Source organism: Melanotaenia boesemani, chromosome 22 (assembly GCF_017639745.1).
Source record: "Melanotaenia boesemani isolate fMelBoe1 chromosome 22, fMelBoe1.pri, whole genome shotgun sequence".
NCBI lineage: Eukaryota > Metazoa > Chordata > Actinopteri > Atheriniformes > Melanotaeniidae > Melanotaenia > Melanotaenia boesemani.
In genome coordinates this window covers 27,185,992-27,208,260 of record NC_055703.1, presented here as the reverse complement: position 1 = coordinate 27,208,260, position 22,269 = coordinate 27,185,992, and the positions used below count along the sequence as shown (strand labels likewise).

Here is a 22,269-nt window from a genome sequence, read left to right as displayed (position 1 = left end):
CAAACAGGAAAGAATTTGATAACCATTCTAAGACAAAAGACCACATCATGAAATGGGAAGCCAGAGTCGTCCACTCAGAAAGAAATAAATACCACTGATTGATCAGGGAGGTCATAGAGATATGGAGGCGGGCCCCAACGACTACACACCTGGGATAGCATTAGCCACAAGACACCGGACCACAGGGGGTGTAATTGTTGTCTGCTGTCTGGAAAACTTATTAAAGAGCCTACAAGACACTTCATAGCAACTACATGTGACCTGTCTGAGGAAGGCAACATGTCACGAGCCGAGGGCGCGAGGATGTAAGTGCAGGCAGAAACGGCAGGACTGGTGCAGGTGAAAAGGGTTTGATAAGGAAAAACGTAACTTTTTTTTTTTTTTAACTTGTCCTGTCCAGCATTATAGCAGCAAAATGATAATCTGGTTGCTTTATCGTGCTGAACAAATTTGCTCTGTCAAGGGGAGGCCTATGGGTAAGGCTCCTCATGATAATCTGATTCATTCATTTATTTATTTACTTTGAATCACGGAATCTATGTAATCTTGCTGGACCTGACCGGAGGGGACATAAAAAGATAGAAAATTGCAAAAAGATGCAAAAGGGAAAAAAGAAAGGAGACAAAAACATCACAGACAGAAGGAAACGACCCTTCAATCCACACCATCACCAGACAACAAACTGTTACACCTGTACATGAACACACCAGAAAATTTCCTACAACTTTTACAAAAAACAAAAACAAACACACACAAACCCCCCCCCCCCCCCCCCCCCCAAAAAAAAAACAGAGCTGCTAGTCATTAAGAGTTTTTAAATAATAACCAAATCAAAAAGACATAACAGCGACCAGATACTAACTCACGGAAAAATAAAAAAAGAATTATCTCTTAGTATAAAAACCCACTGGACAACTCAGTGACTGTGTCAGCATGCAGAGCATGAGGAAGAGGAGTGATCAGTGATGAAGAGTGGTGAGTGAGATCGTGCAAATGCAACCACGCCTCCACGGAGGCCAGAGGCAGACCAGGGCAGCCGAGAGACCCGGGCGCTCAGTTGCAGCCCCGGAGCACTAACCCAAGCTACCCCACCACAAAGACAATTCCAGCCCCACCCGAAGGGCAGCAGAGGAGAGCCCCAGCAAGAGCCCCCCACGGTCTTGGGGCACAGGTCCCAGTGGGCCAAGATCGGCAGCCGCCAGCCCTGCCAGGGTTCAGCCACCCAGGGCAGCCCAAGCAAAGGGCCCAGTGCCCCAGAGGCGGCCGCCCCACCCCCCAAAGGCAGAAGGCCCGCACCATGCCTAGGAGGACCAGGCCCCCCCAGACAACCACCAGGCGTAGGTCAGCACACACCCCGATGTTCCAGCCACACACCCCGGGAATCAGGACGCCATCGACCCCTTCCCCCCACTCCCCACCTACTCCAATCTGCACCCCATATAACCCCACACTTACACCCTCCCCTGTGCCGTACCCACAAGCACTCACCATCACACAGTCACGTCACACATAACCCACCCACCGTGCCCCGTGGGGGACACCCCAGGCTGACCAGAGGACAGCGAGCCCCAAGCCCCCCCACAGGATCATGTCATCCCTCCCCACCCCACCTACTCACCTATGATCTTACACACTCCCACTCATCCTAGCACATGCATACGCACACACACAAACATACCCTCACACCCACACAAACATCATCAAAAGCATAGACACACACACAACATACAAGCATCCCTGCCTCACACCCCAGCACCACCCCCTATAATCCCCCAATCCCACTCAGCCATCCTTTAAACCCCTACACCCCTCCTGCCCCCGGGCCATACCCTGGGTCCCAGGGCGGCAACCAGACACCAGGATATGCACCAACCCACACCATGGCAGCACATCTGGGCAGGCCTAGACCCCCGGCACATACAGACTCCACCACCTCGGAGGGAGGGGGACCACCCCCAGGCACCAGAGCCAAGAATCCCCGCCCAGCCTGCCCCGGAATAGCCCGGCCGCCCGGCCCAGGACCGACACCCACCGACCCAGGTGCCACCAGTGGCCTCACCCCCCGCCATGAGGCGACTCCAACCGCTGGCCCCACTGATGAGAATGTGTTAATAAGTGTGATTGTCTGGGGGAGAGATGTCGGTGAGTTCTGGAGGAAAAGTAATACATCATCAGCATAAAGACTTATCTTATGTTCTATATTTTTGGCATGGATTCCTTTAATCTCTTTATTTTGTCTTATGGCAGCAGCTAGGGGTTCAATAAAAATAGCAAAGAGTGATGGAGGAAGCGGGCAGCCCTGTCTGGTGCCTCTCTGCAAACAGAAGCTTGGAGAAGTTTGATCATTGGTCTTCACACATGCATTTGAGTTGTTATATAATAGTTTTATCCAATCTATGAAAGATGACCCAAACCTGAATTTGTTTAACGTTGCAAATAAAATTTTCCAGTCAAATGTTTTTCTGCATCTAAAGAAATAACTGTGGATTCCAGATTATGTAGAGTAGAATAATCTATGATGTTAATTAATCTACGCATGTTAGTAGAGGAATGTCTCCCTTTAATAAAGCCTGTTTGGTCAGGATGTATTATTAGAGGGGTTATTTTTTCTATTCTTCTGGCCAAAGCTTTGCTTATTATTTTGAGATCTACATTTATTAATGAAATTGGACGGTAACTGGATGGAAGTGTCGGGTCTTTACCTGGTTTTAATAGTAGAGTAATATTGGCTAGGTTCATATTTGAAGGTATTTTTTATTTTTCCCTTATTTCTAATATCATATTGTAGAAAGTGGTGCCAGCGTTGTCCAGAATTCTTTGTAGAATTCTGCTGGGTAACCATCTGGACCTGGAGCTTTATTGTTGGGCATATGCTGGAGAGCTTCATGGAGTTCGCCGACTGAAAGGGACGAATCCAAGACCATTTTATTTTCATGTTTTAATTTTGGAAGATTGATGTTACTAAGAAATTTATCAATATTGTCATATTTACCTGTCAGAAAATAATAATAATAATAATAATACATTTTATTTAAAAGCGCCTTTCAAAACACCCAAGGACACTGTACAAAGGAACATTAAAATAGTTTAAAAACCACTATGTACAAAACAAACATCAAAACAGTTAAAAACAATAAGTGCAAAACTAAGCAGAATGGAGGACAACAGAAAGAAGGAGAATGACTAGATGGCATAGGACTGTCTGAACAAATGTGTTTTGAGTTGTGATTTGAAGAAAGGAAGAGAGTCTATGGTACGGATGTCAGGGGGAAGAGAGTTCCAGAGATGGGGAGCAGAGTGGCTGAATGCTCGGCTCCCCATGGTGGCGAGACGGGCAGGGGGGACAAGAAGCTGGAGAGAAGAGAAGGAGCGAAGTGAACGGATCGGAGTGGCAATGTGCAGGAGATCAGATATATATGGAGGAGCCAGATTGTGGAGTGCTTTGAATGTAATGAGGAGAATTTTAAAGTTAATTCTTTGTTTTACGGAAAACGTTTTAGAAAAACGTTACTTACAAGACAAAAAGACTCTGGGGGCAAAACTCTAGCATGACTAAAATCTCACAGAAACTGACATCGCAATAGAAAGCAAACACAGAACATGACACTGAACACCAAAAACCAAGAACAACCCAAAAACATGAAACAACCAAACACAAGAAAGCAGAACATACACCGTGCATCATGACAGACTACAGGAAGTAGCCAAAACATGTCAAAGTAAAAGTAGAGACCTAAAATTTCTGATTTGTCTTACAAAAAGGAACCTTTGACTGATTTAACCAAGAACATGGTACGAACATCTTTGGACTATTTAGTCTTCTTGTTCTTGAGTTTGTCAGCATGGAACATCTGGACTTTCTCTGACATATTGTGAGGACATCTCTTGTTTTCAGTCCTTTTCATGCCACCCCACAGATTTAGATTGGGTTCTGGCTTTTTCTGGCTTTCCTAATATTTAATTTTTATTCTGATCCTTTTGTTGATCTGGATGTGCGTAAGGTGACTGGTATTCAGAATTCCCTCCATTTTGACTAAAGCTCCAGTTCCAGTTGAAGAACAGCAACCCCAAAGAATGAAACTGCCACCACCATGCCTGACTGTTGTCCCATAGTTTCTCTAAACTTCTCAACACTATGTAGATAGTATATAGATAGATCTTGGGGATGCTTGATAGATCTAGTTTCCAACAATGAAACAGCTAAGATTGGCATTTTATCCCTGAATGAGCTGATCTGCATATTACAGTTTATGAACAGGAGTTTTCTGGCAACCAGTCCGTAAAGATCAGAATATTAGCTGGTTATTGGACTGAAAGCTAAAGAGAAACAGGAACATTTTAAACACGTGACACTGCCGCCACGACATCAGATTACAGGTACAGATGATGTGAATGTTTGTGTAATAAAAGACCAGGCGATTATTCTGGTGAGGCAAACAGTGTATGATTTGTATGAATAAGGCTTGCTCAGCCTTTTGTCTGCAGCTTCCACTGCAGGTAATTACTCAGCTTCTTTTGTATTTCACTCAGTGGGAGCGTCATTCATCTGTCAGCTTTCTGCCTTTACTGTAAAACTCGCAGCAGGATGGAGGAAAAAATAAAACACAAGCCACGAGGACAACAATGAAAAGTAAAGGCTCAGCAAATAAGAGAATGTGTGAATGAATCATTTAATAGAAGGAAACGAAGCGGTGGAAGCCATGAGAGGGATCCAGAGCTGATGACACTGATGCTTTCATTTAAATGGGAAATTAATATTAACACTCATGGAAACACACACACACAACTGATTGTTATCTAAATCAAACATGAGACATTAAATGAGGCAAACATGACCTCAGCTCTTTTTGTTAAATAAATACTAATTAAATCCAGAAAAATCAATCATGTAAAACACATCCTGTAGTAAACGTGCAATCCAACCAAACCAAATTAAAACACACTTGAATCATGATCTCGTACACACTCATACACAAAAAGCTCATAAATGTTCTTTTGTTTTCCATCAGAATTTACAATCAGCTCTCCATGATTTCTCAGTTCCGTTTGTTTACAGATCCGTTGTTTGGGCTCTGGTGCATGGACCATAAACTGGACATAGTCATGACACACAGCCCTGTTTATATAACGTACATGGTTTATGGTGTGTGTCAGAGTGAAATTTAAACCACCAGGTTGGGAGAGCTGTCTGCTGGCCTTTATGACGGGACTGCCTCCAGTCACAAACACAACAACACTGCAGTGTTTAAAGCAGGATTTCCAGCTCTGGTCCTCAAAGGGGCACTGAGATATGATGAGTTTTGCACGGCTAGCAAAAACATGAACAAATTTGTGAAAGTGCCAAAGGCCAAATGATGATGAATCAACAACAGAGAATTCAACTACCAAAAACAAAAAGCCAACAAAACATGATGGGGCATGTCTTGCCCTGTGCTTGACCAGGTAAAGGTCAAGTAATGGTCAATGGTGGGTAATGAAGAGAGATAACGGTGTGTTGTATGTCTCAAAATATCACTGTCTGACGGTATGAAACATCTCATCCTGAACACAAAGAAAAGCCTGTGAATTACTTTAGAAATAAACTATTCAACTGTCGTATATGGAAGAGTTGCTTTACTAAAGCTCAACTCACCTGAAGTAGTTTGCAGAGTTTCCTGGTGTGATATGCCTCACACTACAGCAGAGGAACTGTTAACGAAGAATCCACCAATAAACTAAAGACCATTTCGTGGCACGTTTCTTTGGAAACATTGGGGTGCATGTGGCAGTGGGATCGGGGGGCTTGACGTCGATGAAAAGGGGCCCTGCAGAGATCGTTTGGGAACCACTGCACTAGAGTGACAACATCTGCCGGCAAATAATTCCTTGCTTGTGTTCATATTTAGCGAATAAAGACAGTTCCTCATCAGGCATTACTGTACTCATTCCCAGGATTACTGTACCACTTCCTGGATGAGCCAGGCTGCTGTCCTCTTGTTTTCACTGAAAGCAACGTGGTTTTATTTTAGGAGGAGCTAACATTTCCATTTTCTACCATGTTCCAGCTGAATGTACCCTGACACAGTAGCACGCATCTTATTCTGACACTTCTGCAGTAATCTCACGTCCCAGCTTTCTGTAGAGAGCAGATTACACACAGCCCTTGTAGTTGTGAAGGTAACAGGAGGCGGTAAAAATAGGCCTTGTCATGTTGAAGTTAAAGCCCATCCAACCTGGCTGAGATTGACCATTTCTGCAAAACCAAACCACAACAGAACTGTAAACCTTTGGCCTGTATTTGCTCCCTGCGTACACTCATGAGTGGATCTGTATGCAGCTGGACTCTTTCTGTTTACATCCAGCAGAACAGGTGTGTTTATGCAGCGAAGGTGCAATAAGCTGAACACACATATGCTGCTCAGATTTAGACGAAACTATCAGAATGACTGACAGCTACAGTTCAGCTGCAGTCAGTGGAGCACGGGCTCAATTTAACACGCCACACATCAACACGTTTACAATCTGAGCCTAAAACAGGAAGCCATGCATCTTCTGTCATGTCCAAGTCAACTGCAGAGCGGCTCTCTGTGTGAAGAGATGCATCTCCTCTTAATGAGGTGATTAGAGCCACCAGTGCTCACTGCTGATCGATGCTTACCGTGTTCACACACACACACACCAGCTGGATGCTATTTGTGAAGAGCTGATAATCACTTTGATACGCTGGATTCTTCACAACAAGCACACATACATACGGAGAACTGGGCGGTTCATTTGTCGCCATGGTGCTGCGTTCTAATCAGAATTCAGATTAAATAAACCAGCTGAAGCTGTTATCAGCAGTTATAAATGGATGCAGGATTTTCTCTGAGAATGGACAGTAGGCAGGGTAATTGTGGGGAAAACTTCCTCCAGAGGCATTCATTATTAACCCTAAAAACTCCACTAGATCTTCGGCCCCCGCAAGCACTACAGAGTATACTGCCAGCATTAGGAACACCGGCATTTTTGTCATTAGAACTTAGACAGTTTAAGCACCTCAACCAAACCAGTAAGTGAAAACCAGCCACATTTCAAATTAAATAACTTTAGCAGGACCATCTCCTAGTACCTGGTTTAACCCATTTTCCTCCACAACCGCCTTTCTCTGTGTTGGAAATCTTCCTCAGAGGTTTTGCTCCACGTTGACATGACAGCAAAACACAGCTGCTGCATCCACGATGAGAATCTCCCGTTCCACCACATCCCAAAGCTGCTCTACTGGACTGAGATCTGGTGGCTGTGGAGGACGTTGGAGTCCAGTGAACTCATCGTCATGTTCTAGAAAGCAGGTGGAGATGATCTGAGCTTTGTGACATGGTGCATTATCCTGCTGGAAGTAGCATCAGAAGATGCTCCACTGTGGTCATAAAGGGATGGACATGGTCAGCAACAATACTCAGGTAGGCTGTGCTGGTTCAACCAGGCCACGTTGGTACTAAGGGGCCCAAAGTGGGCCAAGAAAATCTCCCCCCACCATCACACCAGCAGCAGCCTGAAGCGTTGATCCAAGGCAGGATGGATCCATGTTTTCATGATGTTTCCAGCAGATTCTGAGCCGAGCATCTGAATGTGGAGCTGAAATGGAGACTCATCAGACCAGCAACGTTTCTCCTTCTTCTATTGTCCAGTGTGCTGCTCTGGATATTTTCTCTTCATCTCTGGAAACCCTGGAGATGGTTGTGTGTAAAAAATCCCAGTAAATACTCAGACCAACAACCATGCCACATTTAGAGTCCCTTAAATATTCTCTCTTCCTCATTCCGATGCTCAGTTTGGCCTTCAGCAAGTCACCACGTCTCCATGCTGCCACGTGATTGGCAGGTTGGATATTAGTGTAAACAGCTGTTGAACAGGTGGAGCTGTTAAGGTGGATGTTGAGTTTATATTGTAAAACACTGAATTATAAAACAGAAAAAGTAGTTTTTGCTTCAAAGTTAAAGATCCAGGTTTGTGTTTCATAGATTGATCCTTCCGCACCTTTAACCGAACAGGTAGCAAAGGTTAAAGAAAAAAGCTGTAAAGAAAGCGTTTGTTGTCATGAACCATTACTGTGCAGCTTTATAAATTCTGTTTTTCTTCTTCAGGTCCGGTTCTTACTTAAAAAGACAAGCTGAGCACAAGAGAGCTTCTTTCTTTGGTCGTGTTCTGGATCCAAACACTGGGAGTCCTCCATGTTTTCAGGCTTTAGAATCTCTGGTTGGACCAAAATGTTTCAGCCTTGAAGAGTAGAAGAGATTTCATAAGGCTGAGGCTTCACGGTTGGATCAAGTGTCAAAGTTTGGTCACTTTTCTGGTTGGAATTTGGGTGAAGCTGCAGGGAAGGTGAAGAGACCTCCCAGTAGTGATGTGAGGCTGTGTGTGTGAGGCAGAACTTAATGAAATTAGTTCTTAGCACAGAGTAATTGAGCCAATAAACCGCGATCAATAAAACAATAAAACAGAGCGTTTGACAAACAGCCAGCTTTACACTCTTTCTTTCTCATTGGAGTTCCCTTCTTCCTTCTCTTTCTTTGACATGTTGGATGTTTGTAGTTCATTTCAGCTCGTCACCATCATCCTGCCATCATGTGATGAGTGTATCATCAGCTCCAGCAGGAGGCGACCTGAGACCTTCTCCAAACCAGAACCACGGACCAAGATGTTTTAATAAGTAAACAAGACAATCTGAACCGGGTCCTTTAACATATTTACCAAACAATGCGTCCGAGTCAGACTCTAACTATTATCCAGGTTTCTGATGCTCTAATTAATGAGTCATCAAGCCTCATCGGCCATTTTTAATCTCTGAACAAACTTTTCTTTGTTATAATATAATCTAATAGTTCACTTTATTTGTAGCCCATTTAAGGACACTTAAAATAATAAAGTAAACAAGAAATTTCAAATAAATTCAACCAACATATCTGTAAATGGTGAAGATTAGAAGGTGGAAGAGACTCCAGAGTCGGGACGGGGTGTAAGGATGGAGGAGTGAGGTTATGCGGCGGTGTGACGGAGGAAACTTTGGAAATGATGGTGAACAGAGCAGCTGTTTATCACTGTGAGGTGGCAGAACGCTAAACGATGTGTTTATGGACTGACCTGAGGTCGGTTTAACCTTACATTCACGTATGCAGCCACCTCTTGACCTGACGAAGATGTTTTAGATGTTTTTTACTCTCCGTCTTATTTGACTTACAGAACATGGTAAAATGTACATCTTCTGAAAAAAAACCCTCCCATCTCTTTCAGTTCATTCACTGCCTCCCTGCTTCTGTTGAGTATTTCCAATTTTTATCCGATAAGAAGAACAAACCGTCTTGGTCCACCACCCTAACAAAGCGTTTTTTCTTTATGTCCATAAATTTCTGTAAGAAAAATCCGTTCTGAAACTTATGAAGTGGGGAGCTGAGAGATGTTGAGGCAATGCTGCAAGTCAGTGAACGCACCTTCGATTTATTTGGTGACTTTCAGGAATCTGATGAATTTTCACATTAGCCAAAAACAGAAAATGAATAAAGCTAATTTAGAAAAACGAAAATCAGCATTTTCCGTTTTAGGTAATTTACATTTGATGTGTCTGATGGTTTTGGTTAAAGTCTGTGAGGGATGAAATCAGCTGGTTTTTCCGAGTGACTGGCTGCTGTAAGCAGCCTGCAACGAGTTCGATATTTACCCGTCTGTTCAGTCTGAGCTTCTCAGAAGATTCTCCACAGCAGAAAGAAAAACACAGAAATGGACAAAAAGGAAAAAAGAGCCGGTGCAGCAGAACATCCTCCTGAGAAACCCAGAGGCAGTCGAGCCTGAAATTACAGATTTTATTAACTGCCCTCTGCAGCTCAATAAAGGAAGAGCTCGTCGTGTCTCCATCTTGTCTTTGTCCATTGGTCTCTCCTCATCTCACACACCAGCTCACCTGATCACACATCATCACTCACCGTCCTTCCTCATTACCCGCTGATGACGACACCGTCCACCCACTCGGTTCGTCAGCATGTGGCTTCACCGGACCAACGCTTTGTTTTCCGAGTCATTAAACGCCTCACTCCGACCGGACCGTCATCCGTCCACGGTTTAAATACCACGAGCACCGAGGCCGTAAATAAAAACATAATGATCTGATTCAGAGTTTCCATCCAACGCTTCAAGCATTAGTGAGGAAGATTCCGTCCTCCTCATCACTCTGCTCAACACGTCTGTTTCTTTTGCTTTTAGAACAAAAACAACTTTACTGCCTCGACCACGTGTCCTGTAGGCCAGAGGCCCCAACCCGGTCCTCATAGCCCACCATCCTGCAGGTCTTAGACGTCTCCCTGCTGCAACACACCAGATTCAAACGAAAGGCTCATTAGCAAATGTGTGCAGAGCTTCTCAGAGAGCCGTTTAGCTTGAATCAGGTGTGTCGTAGCAGGGAAACATCTAAGACCTGCAGGATAGCGGGCCTTGAGGACCGGGGTTGGGGCCCTCTGCTGTAGGATATCTGGTTTCATGTCTGTGATTTTTTGCATCTTCCTGGTTAAACCAGGATCACCAGGGATGAAAATGTTTGCTTAATTTCTTCATCTAATTGGGGCAGTGCAGGTTAACGAACACCAGCAGCAAAAAGTTTGGTGTAAACATGCCGGATTATAGAAGAACGCTGATCTCCATCAAACCCAAAGCAGGTAAGATATAAGAAAATAGCAGGACAGAAGCATCTTTGACATGTTCAACAAATGAAAAACTGTAGACGAACGTGAAGGAAAATGTTGTTAAAGCTGACTAAATATCTAAATGAGCTCCGTCGGGTCGTTTCCTCGTTTCATTTCTTTGTGCAAATTAATTCAATGTGACTCCTCAGAGATTCTGTTAGAAAAAAGCTAAAAGAAACAAAGAAGAATCAGCAGAAGAACCAATAAGACGTCAGAAGTCCTCCACAACGCTGTCATTATTTCATCCTTGCAGGAAGGAACTCATTTCCATGGATCATTAATACAAAATGAGGCTGGACACACTTCATCTGCTGTTTTCCAACACAAAGAAGAAAAAACGGACTCATGATGAGAACACAAACATCAGCAGGCGTTACCAAAGTTCAGATGCTACATTGGGCCAGCAATAGTATTCACACTAGACCCCTGGCTCAGCTGTAAAAAGCACAGAAAGCAGATGACTTACAGTTTAAAATATCGGCCTGCAAGTTTCTGATATGTCAGAAACTCATTCGAGGCATCTAAAAGCTTTTTACCCTCCTCAGACCCTTTAGCTTGACCTGCGTTCAGACTAAATAAACCACAAATAGTAGAATTCTTCTAGCTTTCTGTGTTAAGGAGGAACCAGAAAATATAATTATATGACTATACACGCTTCATCCTATACGATGCAGATACACATATCATTTTAAATTGAAAAACCAAATATGTGATGTCTCCTACGAGGACCCCGGGTTAAGGAGGTTAAACATTACGATTCTATCTCGTTTCTCTTGTATTTCATGCTGGTCTCCAGCAAATAAGATGAATATCTGGATAGTATCACCGTTGTCGGCTAAGATACTGAGTTTGGCTCTGTGTCTCCACTGACCTCTGAACCAATGAACGCCGTAACCAGAACTACCTGTAGGTGGCGCTGTAGCATTCCTACCTGTAAAACTGCTTCATTCGTATAAAGCTTTAAAGCAGGTGTGTCCACAGTCGCCCTTAAAGGGGCAATAAGCAGAAATTCTTCATTTCTAGACGGAGGAATTAAAAATGTCTATGTGAAGAGCTAGAGGTGTAATTTCATCCGTCGTATCACATGACGTCACACACCGTCTCTCTGTGTTGATCTCCAGCCCTGTGTTAACCAGCCGGTCCGGCTGCACGTTCATGCAGGTGAAGCTCCGCCTCCTTCCCTCCCTCCCTCCCTATAAAAGGCTTCAGCCAGCGAGCAATGGCAGCACATATTTTCTAAGCAAAATGGCGGCGAGCGGAACAAAACATTGACCAGAAGACGACCAGGAACCAACATTAACTCAAAAAAAAAAAAACACTACTGTCGTTGGTGAAGAAGTTGTCGGCTAGAGCAGGGGTACCCAACCTGGGGTCCGGGACCCCCAAACTGCACAGGGAGTCCCTGAGGCTTTGAACATCGGAGCCATTGTGATTAATGTCCACACATTGTCCCTATTTTAGAAAACAGATGAAGGCTACATGTTGTTCATTTAACTTTGGCTGTATGGAAGGACAAGACTGGGCAAGAATACGTTATTTATAGTGAGAATCCCACTTTTGAAAGCATAAAACCAAGCACGGTGTCAGCATGGGGTGGGGCAGGGGCCCGTGGCTTTTTAGTATTTGCATGAAAGGGGTCCCAGAGGAAAAACGGTTGGGACCCACTGGGCTAGAGAAAGGGACATAACCTGGATTAACATCAGCCTTGTCCTTATAAAGAGGAGAGCACTGCCAGAGCTATAGAAGCTACAGTTTGACTGGAAGCTAGCTCTTCTCCGGGACGGTAACAACATAAATGCTATAAGTTACTTCCACATGTTTCTCAGCATGAGGAAACTGTTTTGTTCAGTGTGTTTGCACTTTGGTTTGCGAACGAGGCGAGTGGGGGAGGAGGTGGAGGATGTGGCTCATTACACGCTATGTTTCTGTCTACAAACCAAGCGGTGAAACCATGTTGCTTACTGCCCCTTTAAGGGTCGCTGTCCTGCAGGGTTTCAAGCTCCCCACCGATCTGACAACCAGAACAGATGACAGAATTTTCTCCAGAGAAACAAAAAGAAATCTATGAAATGAAAACAGTCAGCAGAGACTTTTAAAGCCTCTAATGGAAGTTATACCAAACGACCTCTTTTACGTCTTTTACCATGCTCTTCCTCCCTCCCTACTAGACGGTGTTTTCTCGAAGTGGTGTTTAGATTTCCAGGGACCAGTATGTGATGATGTCTTTGCCTCTTTCCAACGTCTCTCCTGGCACACATTGAAGGGAAATCTCTGTTTTCTAATTTACCTGATGATGAAACTTTCGACGTTTGTGACACCGCCTCGTTGCATCCATTTCTAATAAAATGAGTCGTCTGCATCCAGAGCTCATAAAATCTGTGTAAAATCACTTTGGGAGGAAGATTTGGGAACGGCAGTTTGAGATCTAGACCGAGATCTCATCAATCCTTTATTTGTGCCAGACGCAGTCTGAACCAGTGGTACATATTAAACCAGTCTGCTGGCAGAGATGTATGATGGGATATCTCCATCCAGGGATGGATGTTGGGGATCTCCTGCAAACCTCATCCTCATGTTTTAACTCACACCAAACTCAAAAAAGAAGACGTCGCCTTCGCTACCCTGCTGGTCAGAAGACTGATGAATGGAAATCAGGAAGATCACCGAGTCCACCACTGGATTAGAGATAAACTTCATCTTCTTAAATGGGACCAAATGAAACTACGTTCACGCTGCAGGTCTTAATGCTAAATTCCAAATTTTTGCAGAAATCGTATTTTATTTTGTGGTTGTTCACATTTTTTAAATGTAACCTTCATCAGACCTTCATTAGACCTTCATCAGACCTTCATTAGACCTTCATCAGACCTTCATTAGACCTTCATCAGACCTTCATTAGACCTTCATCAGACCTTAATTAGACCTTCATCAGACCTTCATTAGACCTTCATCAGACCTTAATTAGACCTTCATCAGACCTTCATTAGACCTTCATCAGACCTTCATTAGACCTTCATCAGACCTTCATTAGACCTTCATTAGACCTTCATCAGACCTTAATTAGACCTTCATCAGACCTTCATCAGACCTTCATTAGACCTTCATTAGACCTTCATTAGACCTTCATCAGACCTTCATCAGACCTTAATTAGACCTTCATCAGACCTTCCTCAGACCTTCATCAGACCTTCATTAGACCTTCATCAGACCTTAATTAGACCTTCATCAGACCTTCCTCAGAACTTCATTAGACCTTCCTCAGACCTTAATTAGACCTTCATCAGACCTTCATCAAACCTTAATTAGACCTTCATCAGACCTTCATCAGACCTTAATTAGACCTTCATCAGACCTTCCTCAGACCTTCATTAGACCTTAATTAGACCTTCATCAGACCTTCATTAGACCTTCATCAGACCTTCATTAGACCTTCCTCAGACCTTAATTAGACCTTCATCAGACCTCAGTATGAACTGTACACAGCCTGAAGTGACCTGCATGTGCAGAAGACACGTCACACGCAGTGTTTACAGAAGTACATATGAATGAATGAAGTTATTAAGTTTGAACAAACAAAAGAAAAAACAATAAAAAAGAAAATAAAAGAAAACGAATAATAATAATTTTGCATCATTAACTTATAATAGAAAGAATAAAAAAGGAGTGGGAAGAAGTACTTGAATATGATGCTACATGTTTTCGTATTAATGTGGAGGTTCTTGTGCAGTCGGAACCGACAAAATTACAACCAGCTGATGACAGAAAGAAGCAGGTTGATAAAAAAGGGAGAACAAACCTAAAAATAGCTTCTCTGTTGATACGAAGTCAGAACCCGGTGCAGATTTCTGACGTCTGTCTCATTTCTATGATGGTAAAGTCAGATGAGGAGTGACGTGAGCGTTCAGAAGACAGACCTGGTCGTATTTTTAATAAAAATCCTGTTTGCGCTGTTCAGACTAATAAAAGATCAGATTTGGGTTACTAGTCTGCATCGTGGAGGAAACAAGTGGATGCTGTGGTGGATTTGGGGAAACGTGAGGCTCTTTCATCTTGTTAGGAGGACAGAGCTCCGTCTCACCGCTAACTGAAGCCTCTGTGAGGCTTGGAGAGTCTTACCCTCCGGACGTAGCAGGCAGGTCTGCTGGTGGATGATTATGGTTGTTTGCTCCATCAGTCGTCGACTGATGTGGGTTTTTCTGTAAGCTTGTTTATTGTTGTTCTGTTGTCCTTTTTTTTCTGTCAGTTCTGCTTTAGGTAAACAATGCAATTCCATGTCAGCAAGCACTGACCTCTTACGTATCTTTTTATCTCGTTGCCTATCTGTACAAATGTTTCCCTCTCCCCCCACCTCTTACCTGACGGAGAAGTCGTAGGAGCAGGACGCCAGCACCGTCTGCCTGAACGGAGAGAACTGCAGGAGGAAGAATATTCAGGATCAGAATCAGGAAAATGATATGGAATAATATCACCTGTTTGTTGAAGCCGTCGATCACGTCTGATAAACGTGGATCATAAAAGTGACGCAATCCAGAGAAACCTGCTCGTTCTTAAAGTTTCATCCTTGTTCAACGTCCAGCTTCTACTGAGCTGGACTTTCCACCATCACTAACATGAGGTGTTTGTTCTCAGCCGTTTTACACAAAACCGGAGACCTGCAGCGGTGTTTACATTTCCTTCTCTAGAAAAGAACATTTTCACGTTGTTTTTGATCCTCAACCCGAGTCTGCTGCTACCCTGAAGCTGGTTGTTCCTCTCCTTAAATGAAGTGAATCTGAGTGAAAAACCAGCTTCCAGCAGGTTGAACCGAGTTTCCAGCTTTTGGTCTGCTCAGCAAAGCAGGACAGGTTTCCATGTGCATCACATTTCATGTAAAAGACAACTCAACGCACTTTATGTAAAACAAATCACAGCAAGAAGAAACATTACGAAGTAGAAGAATTACAAACAGAAACTACTGTATGTAGCAGCTGGAACTTTTAATCCCAGTATAAACCAGTCTGTAGCAGCTTTTAATCCCAGTATAAACCAGTCTGTAGCAGCTTTTAATCCCAGTATAAACCAGTCTGTAGCAGCTTTTAATCCCAGTATAAACCAGTCTGTAGCAGCTTTTAATCCCAGTATAAACCAGTCTGTAACAGCTTTTAATCCCAGTATAAACCAGTGTGTAGCAGCTTTTAATCCCAGTATAAACCAGTCTGTAGCAGCTTTTAATCCCAGTATAAACCAGTCTGTAGCAGCTTTTAATCCCAGTATAAACCAGTCTGTAGCAGCTTTTAATCCCAGTATAAACCAGTCTGTAACAGCTTTTAATCCCAGTATAAACCAGTCTGTAGCAGCTTTTAATCCCAGTATAAACCAGTGTGTAGCAGCTGTCAGACTGGGAGGTAAAATGATGTAAAATGAATGTATGAATAGATGTAGCAGCATAAAGGTCGACCAGAAGAAGAAAGCAGAATTTATTACTAACAGAACTTTGTAGAAATAACACACAGATCAACAGTGACCAAACCTTTTCTCATCTCATCGTTCTCTCAAGTCTTGGCTTTCAGGAGAAAAAATATTGTTATTGAAACAAACACACAACAGAAACTATTTCCATGTTTCCACTTTTTCCTCATTTCCAGTTATTCCTGCTACTATTTACCTGCTATCCTCACTAAACCAACTCCAGCTCAGCTGCTTTGTGGCGCCACCGTGCATCAGAAACGTCTTTATTCTGTGTTCACATGACAGCCACTGTAAAAGATACCTGCAGTTATATCCAGTTTGAAGGTACGATGGACATGCTTATTGGTTCATCCAGAACAACAACACCAACAAAGAAAAAGTTAATCTAAAAAGCTAACTTCTGGCCAGCTAATTTGACTATAAAGTCTGTCCACACTGCAGGTATCAAACCTTTTCCCACTACTCTACAGATTAATTCAACATATGTGACAGTAAACAGCTGGATGTGTGAGATGTGATTATACTGTTAACAGTCGTGATACTCTTCCTGTTACAGATGATCTGAGCTTTGTGACATGGTGCATTATCCTGCTGGAAGTAGCATCAGAAGATGCTCCACTGTGGTCATAAAGGGATGGACATGGTCAGCAACAATACTCAGGTAGGCTGTGCTGGTTAAACCAGGACACGTTGGTACTAAGGGGCCAAAGTGGACCAAGAAAATCTTCCCCCACCATCACACCACCAGCTGGGTCTCTTTGAAGATAGAAGGTTTCATAAAACAGGATAAAAATATTCACACACACTTCACACAAAACTCATCTCCTTTCAGCTGTCAGAAGTTTACCACCTCCACCGAGCTAACACCAGCCACTCAGTGTTGCCAGATCATGCAAGAAAAACAAGCAACCAGCTCGATGAAAACAAGCCCAGAACAAACGAGTGGCCCCTATAAAGCATTAAACTCTCTAAACTCGTCTAACTTTAAAACTCGGATTAAAAAAGGCCACACATGAGCCTAAACTAGTAAAGCCTGTCTCCTGTCCTCGTCCTTATGAGACAGCGAAACTGACGTCCGTAAGCCTCAAGACACGAAAGTTGTTTTGTTTTTTCTTGTGCCAGCATGCTGCGCTACACTTCAGCCCTCCAATGCACTTTTTAGTTTATATTTCATTTTTCTGGGCGTTGTCGCTCTGTCATGTGCATGTGTGCGTGCAGGTAAGAACACCGGCTCACATGGATGCTGTAACCATGGAAACAGAGTTCTGGACCGGTCCTGAAAGAAAGGACGAAGTGTTGCGTTCATGTTTCCCGTCCCGCAGCCAGCAGATACTACTGTTTTTGTGGCCAGCTGTGGTTGAATCAGGAAGGCTTCATGAAGGGAGCAGGACAAACCAAATGAGCCTAAAATCCAGCAGCTCCGGGCGACTCTGGTCCCAGTGAGGTGGTCGTCGTGTCCACACCTGGGCCGCTGCTGCTGCTGCCTGGTGTTCACATGTGCTGTTAAACGAAGGGAACTGTGTTGTTAACGGCTGGACAGGAAGTGTGCGTCTCGTCTCCGTTTATCGGGTTATTTTTATCCGTCCTCTCGTGCTGCTGATCTCGTCCTTTCTCTTTGCTCTGATGAATCAACACGAGCCGACAGATTTACAGACGCTGATAAACGGTTTGGAGCGAGTCGTCTACATCGATTGGTGACAACTGCCCAGAAAACTCCACATGAGCTGTGCGGAGTGTGTGTGTGTGTGTGTGTCACGTTGTGGGGAAACTCCTTCCTTCTGGGGTCCCCACCAAACAGAAAACCTGGATTTGAGGCCTCCAGTCAGCAGGCGTCGTACTATTGTGTGTATTTACACACGAGAAAGTGTTGCTAATCTTAGTAACTGGGTCGTGTTTGGGGACTGCGTCTGTCTGTTAACACACACGCCTAATATGTGTGTGTGTGTTCTTATTAGGTCAATTAAAGTGGGTGTTTTGATGCTGTCAGGCCTCACACTGCATCTGTACGAACACACACACATCTCTGAGGACAAAGCGCTGTGTCAGCGTCGGATGGAGTGTAAGGAGGAAGCAGAGATGTGTGTGTACCTTGACTCTGCGGATGGCGTAGGTGTGTCCCAGCAGTCGGCTGACGGGTTGTCGGACGTTCCTCAGGTCCCACACACACACACTGCAATCGACTGAGCCTGTGGCAACGATATTCTGCAACCAGAAAACAATTCGGCAACGTTGGGATGCTGTGCAAGATGTAAACGAAAACAGAATGCAAAGATTGATAAACTCATCAAGACGTATTTATTCCCAGGAGAAGATAAACAACATGTCAGATGCTGAAACTGAGACCTTTCATCATTTCATGGAAATATGAGCTGATAGCGAATCTGATGGGCAACAAAAGGCTGGAAAAATAACGCCTGGAGGAGCATTTGGCAGCTAATCAGGTTAGTGACATGACTGGGTATAAAAAGAGCATTTCAGAGAGGCAGAGTCTCTCAGATGGAAAGATGGACAGAGCTTCACCAATCTGACACAAACTGGATCTAAAACTGTGGAAATATTTTACAAAAAAAAAAAAAACACTGTCTGTGAACACAGTTCACCCTGAAACCCACAAACGCAGGTTAAAGCTCCAACATGAAAAGAAGAAGCCAGATGTGAACAGGATCCAGAACCAGCTTCTTCCGTCTTCTCTGGACCAAAGCTCATTTAAAATGTTCTGAGGCAAAGTGGAAACCTGGATGAAGATGTGAACTAGTTTGTGGAAAGCATGGACGGCGTGTCCTGCAGACTAAAGAGGAGAGGGAGCATCCAGCTTGTTATCAGTGGACGGGAAGGCCTTGCAGATTTCAGCAAGACATGCTGAACCACATCCTGCATCCATCACAGCAGCATGGTTTTCTACGTTTAAAATCAGCTCATGTTTCCATCAAATGGTAAAAATGTCTCAGGTTCAACATCTGATATGTTGTTTATGCTGTACTGGGAATAAAATATGGCTTGATGAGATTTGGAAATCAATCTGTTTTATTTTAACTCAAATTTAATTAAATACAGACTATATAAATATTTTTCAAAGACAAGAAACCAAATAAAACACAGCAAACAAAAGAAATATATATAAATAAAATAAACCAAGAATAATTGGTACACATGAAAAAGAAACCTGATAAAGATTTGAGCAGGTACCTGATCATATTTACACCAATCACAGCTCAGGATTTCTGCCTTGTGAGCTGGAACGGCCAATCGGCACGCAGCGCCCTTCACATCCCAAATTCTGAGAGTCCCGTCACCTGAGAGCGAGAGACAGGAGAGGCAGACCCTGAAAACGGCGCTTTCACCGACATTAAGCTTGTGTCCGACCAGTGAACGGTGGCCTGGTGGGGTTCTGTGGGCCACCGTCCATCCCAGATATTCAGACAAATGATGCGACACAGAGAATAAACGGCAAACGTGAGGACGACCCCTGCAGGGAGGAGAACAACTCACTACAATAAAATATTTAAGATTTGGAAAGCTGTGAGTTTCTAGATATCACCCTGAAGCCCAAACATAGAGGCCAGCTCGGCCCGCAGAAGCTTCTGGATGCTTTGCTGCTCCAGATAAGATAAATACGTGGTTTATAAATGAGTCTAAAAAGGTTTCCAGTGTTTTCATTTAAGAAAACAAACTAAGTAAAATAAAACTGCCTGAGAAGAAGATTGGCATCTTCGAATGGGATCGAACGGACGGACGTTTTCATGACTCCGGCTGCGTCGTTGACCGGCTTTCGTTTTTATGCTTGAGGCGTCCTCCCTGCTGAGAGGATGGCGTTGGGTTTAATCCCAATAATGTAATACTTTTAACTGGAAAAAAAGCCAATAACATAATAATATCGAGCCAATAATTCCAGCTTATTACATTACTGGTGTATAATAACTGCAGCTGATTATGTAATGATGAGTAAATATGGCTGCTTTTCTTGGATTCAGCAGATTTTTGTGCAGTTTGCTATTAAAAGGCACATCTAGTGAACGGCATCGTTGTCATATCGATCCATCAGGAACCACCTAACTATGGATGTGGGAGCCAATTCCTGGATTATTTATTGTACAAATCTTTGGTTAGACGATGGCTGGAATCACCACAAGTTTCCTGAATCAGTTTGATTTGATTCACAGAAGCTTGATTAGACAAAAAAAAAAAACTTAAATAACGAGGATTATTATCTCCCTGGATTAGTGCCGTTTCTCATGGATGTTCCTGTAACTATGAGCCTGAAGTAACTCTTGGAGATGAAGATGAAGAGGGTTTCCTTCAGATTGTCTTAAAACCTGGTTTTAGGATTCAGGTGAGGAACTCTGTGACGTAACTGTAGTTCATTATGTCAGCGAGGGTCCTCAGAAAGCCTGAAATACTAACGTGTGTTTTACAGGCTGAGGTCTGCCAACACACTGCGACATTTACCAAGCAGAAGCTTCACCCTCCTCCTCCTCCTCTTCAGCCACTTCCCAGCCAGCAGGTTCAGGGTCTTCATCCATGTGTAGAGAATAAAAAACTGAACGGAGACGAAGCCAAGCTGCAGAAAATCTGCAGGAACTGAACGTGTTCGTGTGAGAACAGAAAAAAGATCATTCTGCAGAAACTAACAAGTTTATGCGTGTAAATGTTAGTTTGGGGTTCTTACAGGACCAAAGATCTGAATGAGGACATGTTTCACGTCAGCTGGTGGCGAGCTTTAAGGAAACCACAGCCGAGACCTGGACTTCAACTCGGCTGTTTTCTCAGCTTACAGTAAACCGTGTTTGGTTTTCTCCTCAGGGGTGACATGTGCAGGTGTGTATGCACCGCAGAGATTTCCACCTTTGGGAGCCTTTTTGTCTGTGATTTGTCATAATTTCTATATTTTCCTGAGGTTTACGTTCTAGTCCTCAGGGTTCACCATCCATCTGGTTTTAGATTTTTCCTGCTTCAACACACCCGGTTCAGATTAAATGATTTTACATCAGTTTTACTACATTAATCCAAGCGGCAACCTCCGGCAGTAAAATGTGAAGCCATAGCCATGCAGTCCCCCCCTCGTCCACTAGGGGCTCCAAAACAGAGCAAATCCCCACAGACTCCCATGTTAAAAAGAAAAACTTCACAGCAGAAATAAACATGTTTAAAGCCTGGTACAAAAATCCATTTGAGGATTAAAAGGTCAAGTTTACCTTTATGACAACTGTGAGGGGGGTGAACTTTTTTCTAACTCATCTGTTTGGATGATATTTAATCTTGAAATTAGTCATAATTAGGGGCGTGTCCTTTTGATTGACAGGTATCCAATATCCGTGGAAAGAAAAGAGAGTGCATCACAATCGCAGTTTTTAGCCGGCTAACAGCTTTAGCTCGCCTACCACCGTTAGCTCGGTTAGCTCTTAGCTACACGCAGCTCAGAGTGTGATGGGCAACAATCATCCACCCCCACCTTCACAGTCCCCCTCTCAGCTCCACCTCTTTGCCCTTTTTTGGATTTTTCAGGCATGACGACACGTTCACAGGTTTTAAACCCTGACTGTAAATATGTTGTTAGAAACTGCAGGTGGAAGATGTAAAGCAACACACACACCATATCTGCAGGAAACATGCAACACCTGCCTCCACACTGCAGGATACTTTCATGTGTGGGTGATTAAACTGAGCCAACCTGATTTATCTTCTCTATAGGATCAGCAGCAGTTGTGTGAAATTACTCTGACAAGGAGACAAAGAAGAGATGATGATGGTCTACCTGCTGACCAGTGGTTAATCCAGTCACACCTTCAGGATTCGCTCTCCTCTGTTACAGCCTGCCATTAAAAACCAGCATGTTTGATGCAGTTTCTGTGGATGAATAAATAAATGAGCCAAAGGGTCTGAGGGCCTAAAGATACCGGAGGCTCTGAGATTCACCTGTGCAGTGATACAAAGACATGCAAAAAGACACAAAAACTACAAAGAGGTACAAAACGACAACAAAGAAATGCTGAAACACTCCAAAGAGAAGCAAAAAGACGACGAGCTGCAGAGACTAAATGACAAAGAATCTCTGAGTCTGGAAACGCTGCTGTTCAGGTTCGCTTATCTCGTTCCATGTCGGGGGAAATTAAGGAAAGTTATCAGGACGACT

General features: G+C 43.6%; 1 protein-coding gene across 3 annotated transcripts in view; it reads right to left on the bottom strand.

The window, feature by feature from the left end:
• The window catches only part of pex7 (peroxisomal biogenesis factor 7), a 64,529-nt gene that overhangs the window by 20,186 nt on the left and 22,074 nt on the right, over positions 1-22,269 (bottom strand). For all 3 annotated transcript variants that reach the window (XM_041976032.1, XM_041976034.1, XM_041976035.1), the window contains exons 7-9: positions 19,326-19,432; positions 18,228-18,341; positions 15,047-15,102 (exon numbers count right to left, since the gene is read on the bottom strand). In XM_041976032.1, coding sequence (XP_041831966.1) covers positions 15,047-15,102; positions 18,228-18,341; positions 19,326-19,432 — 277 coding nt within the window. The remainder of the gene's footprint in view (positions 1-15,046; positions 15,103-18,227; positions 18,342-19,325; positions 19,433-22,269) is intronic.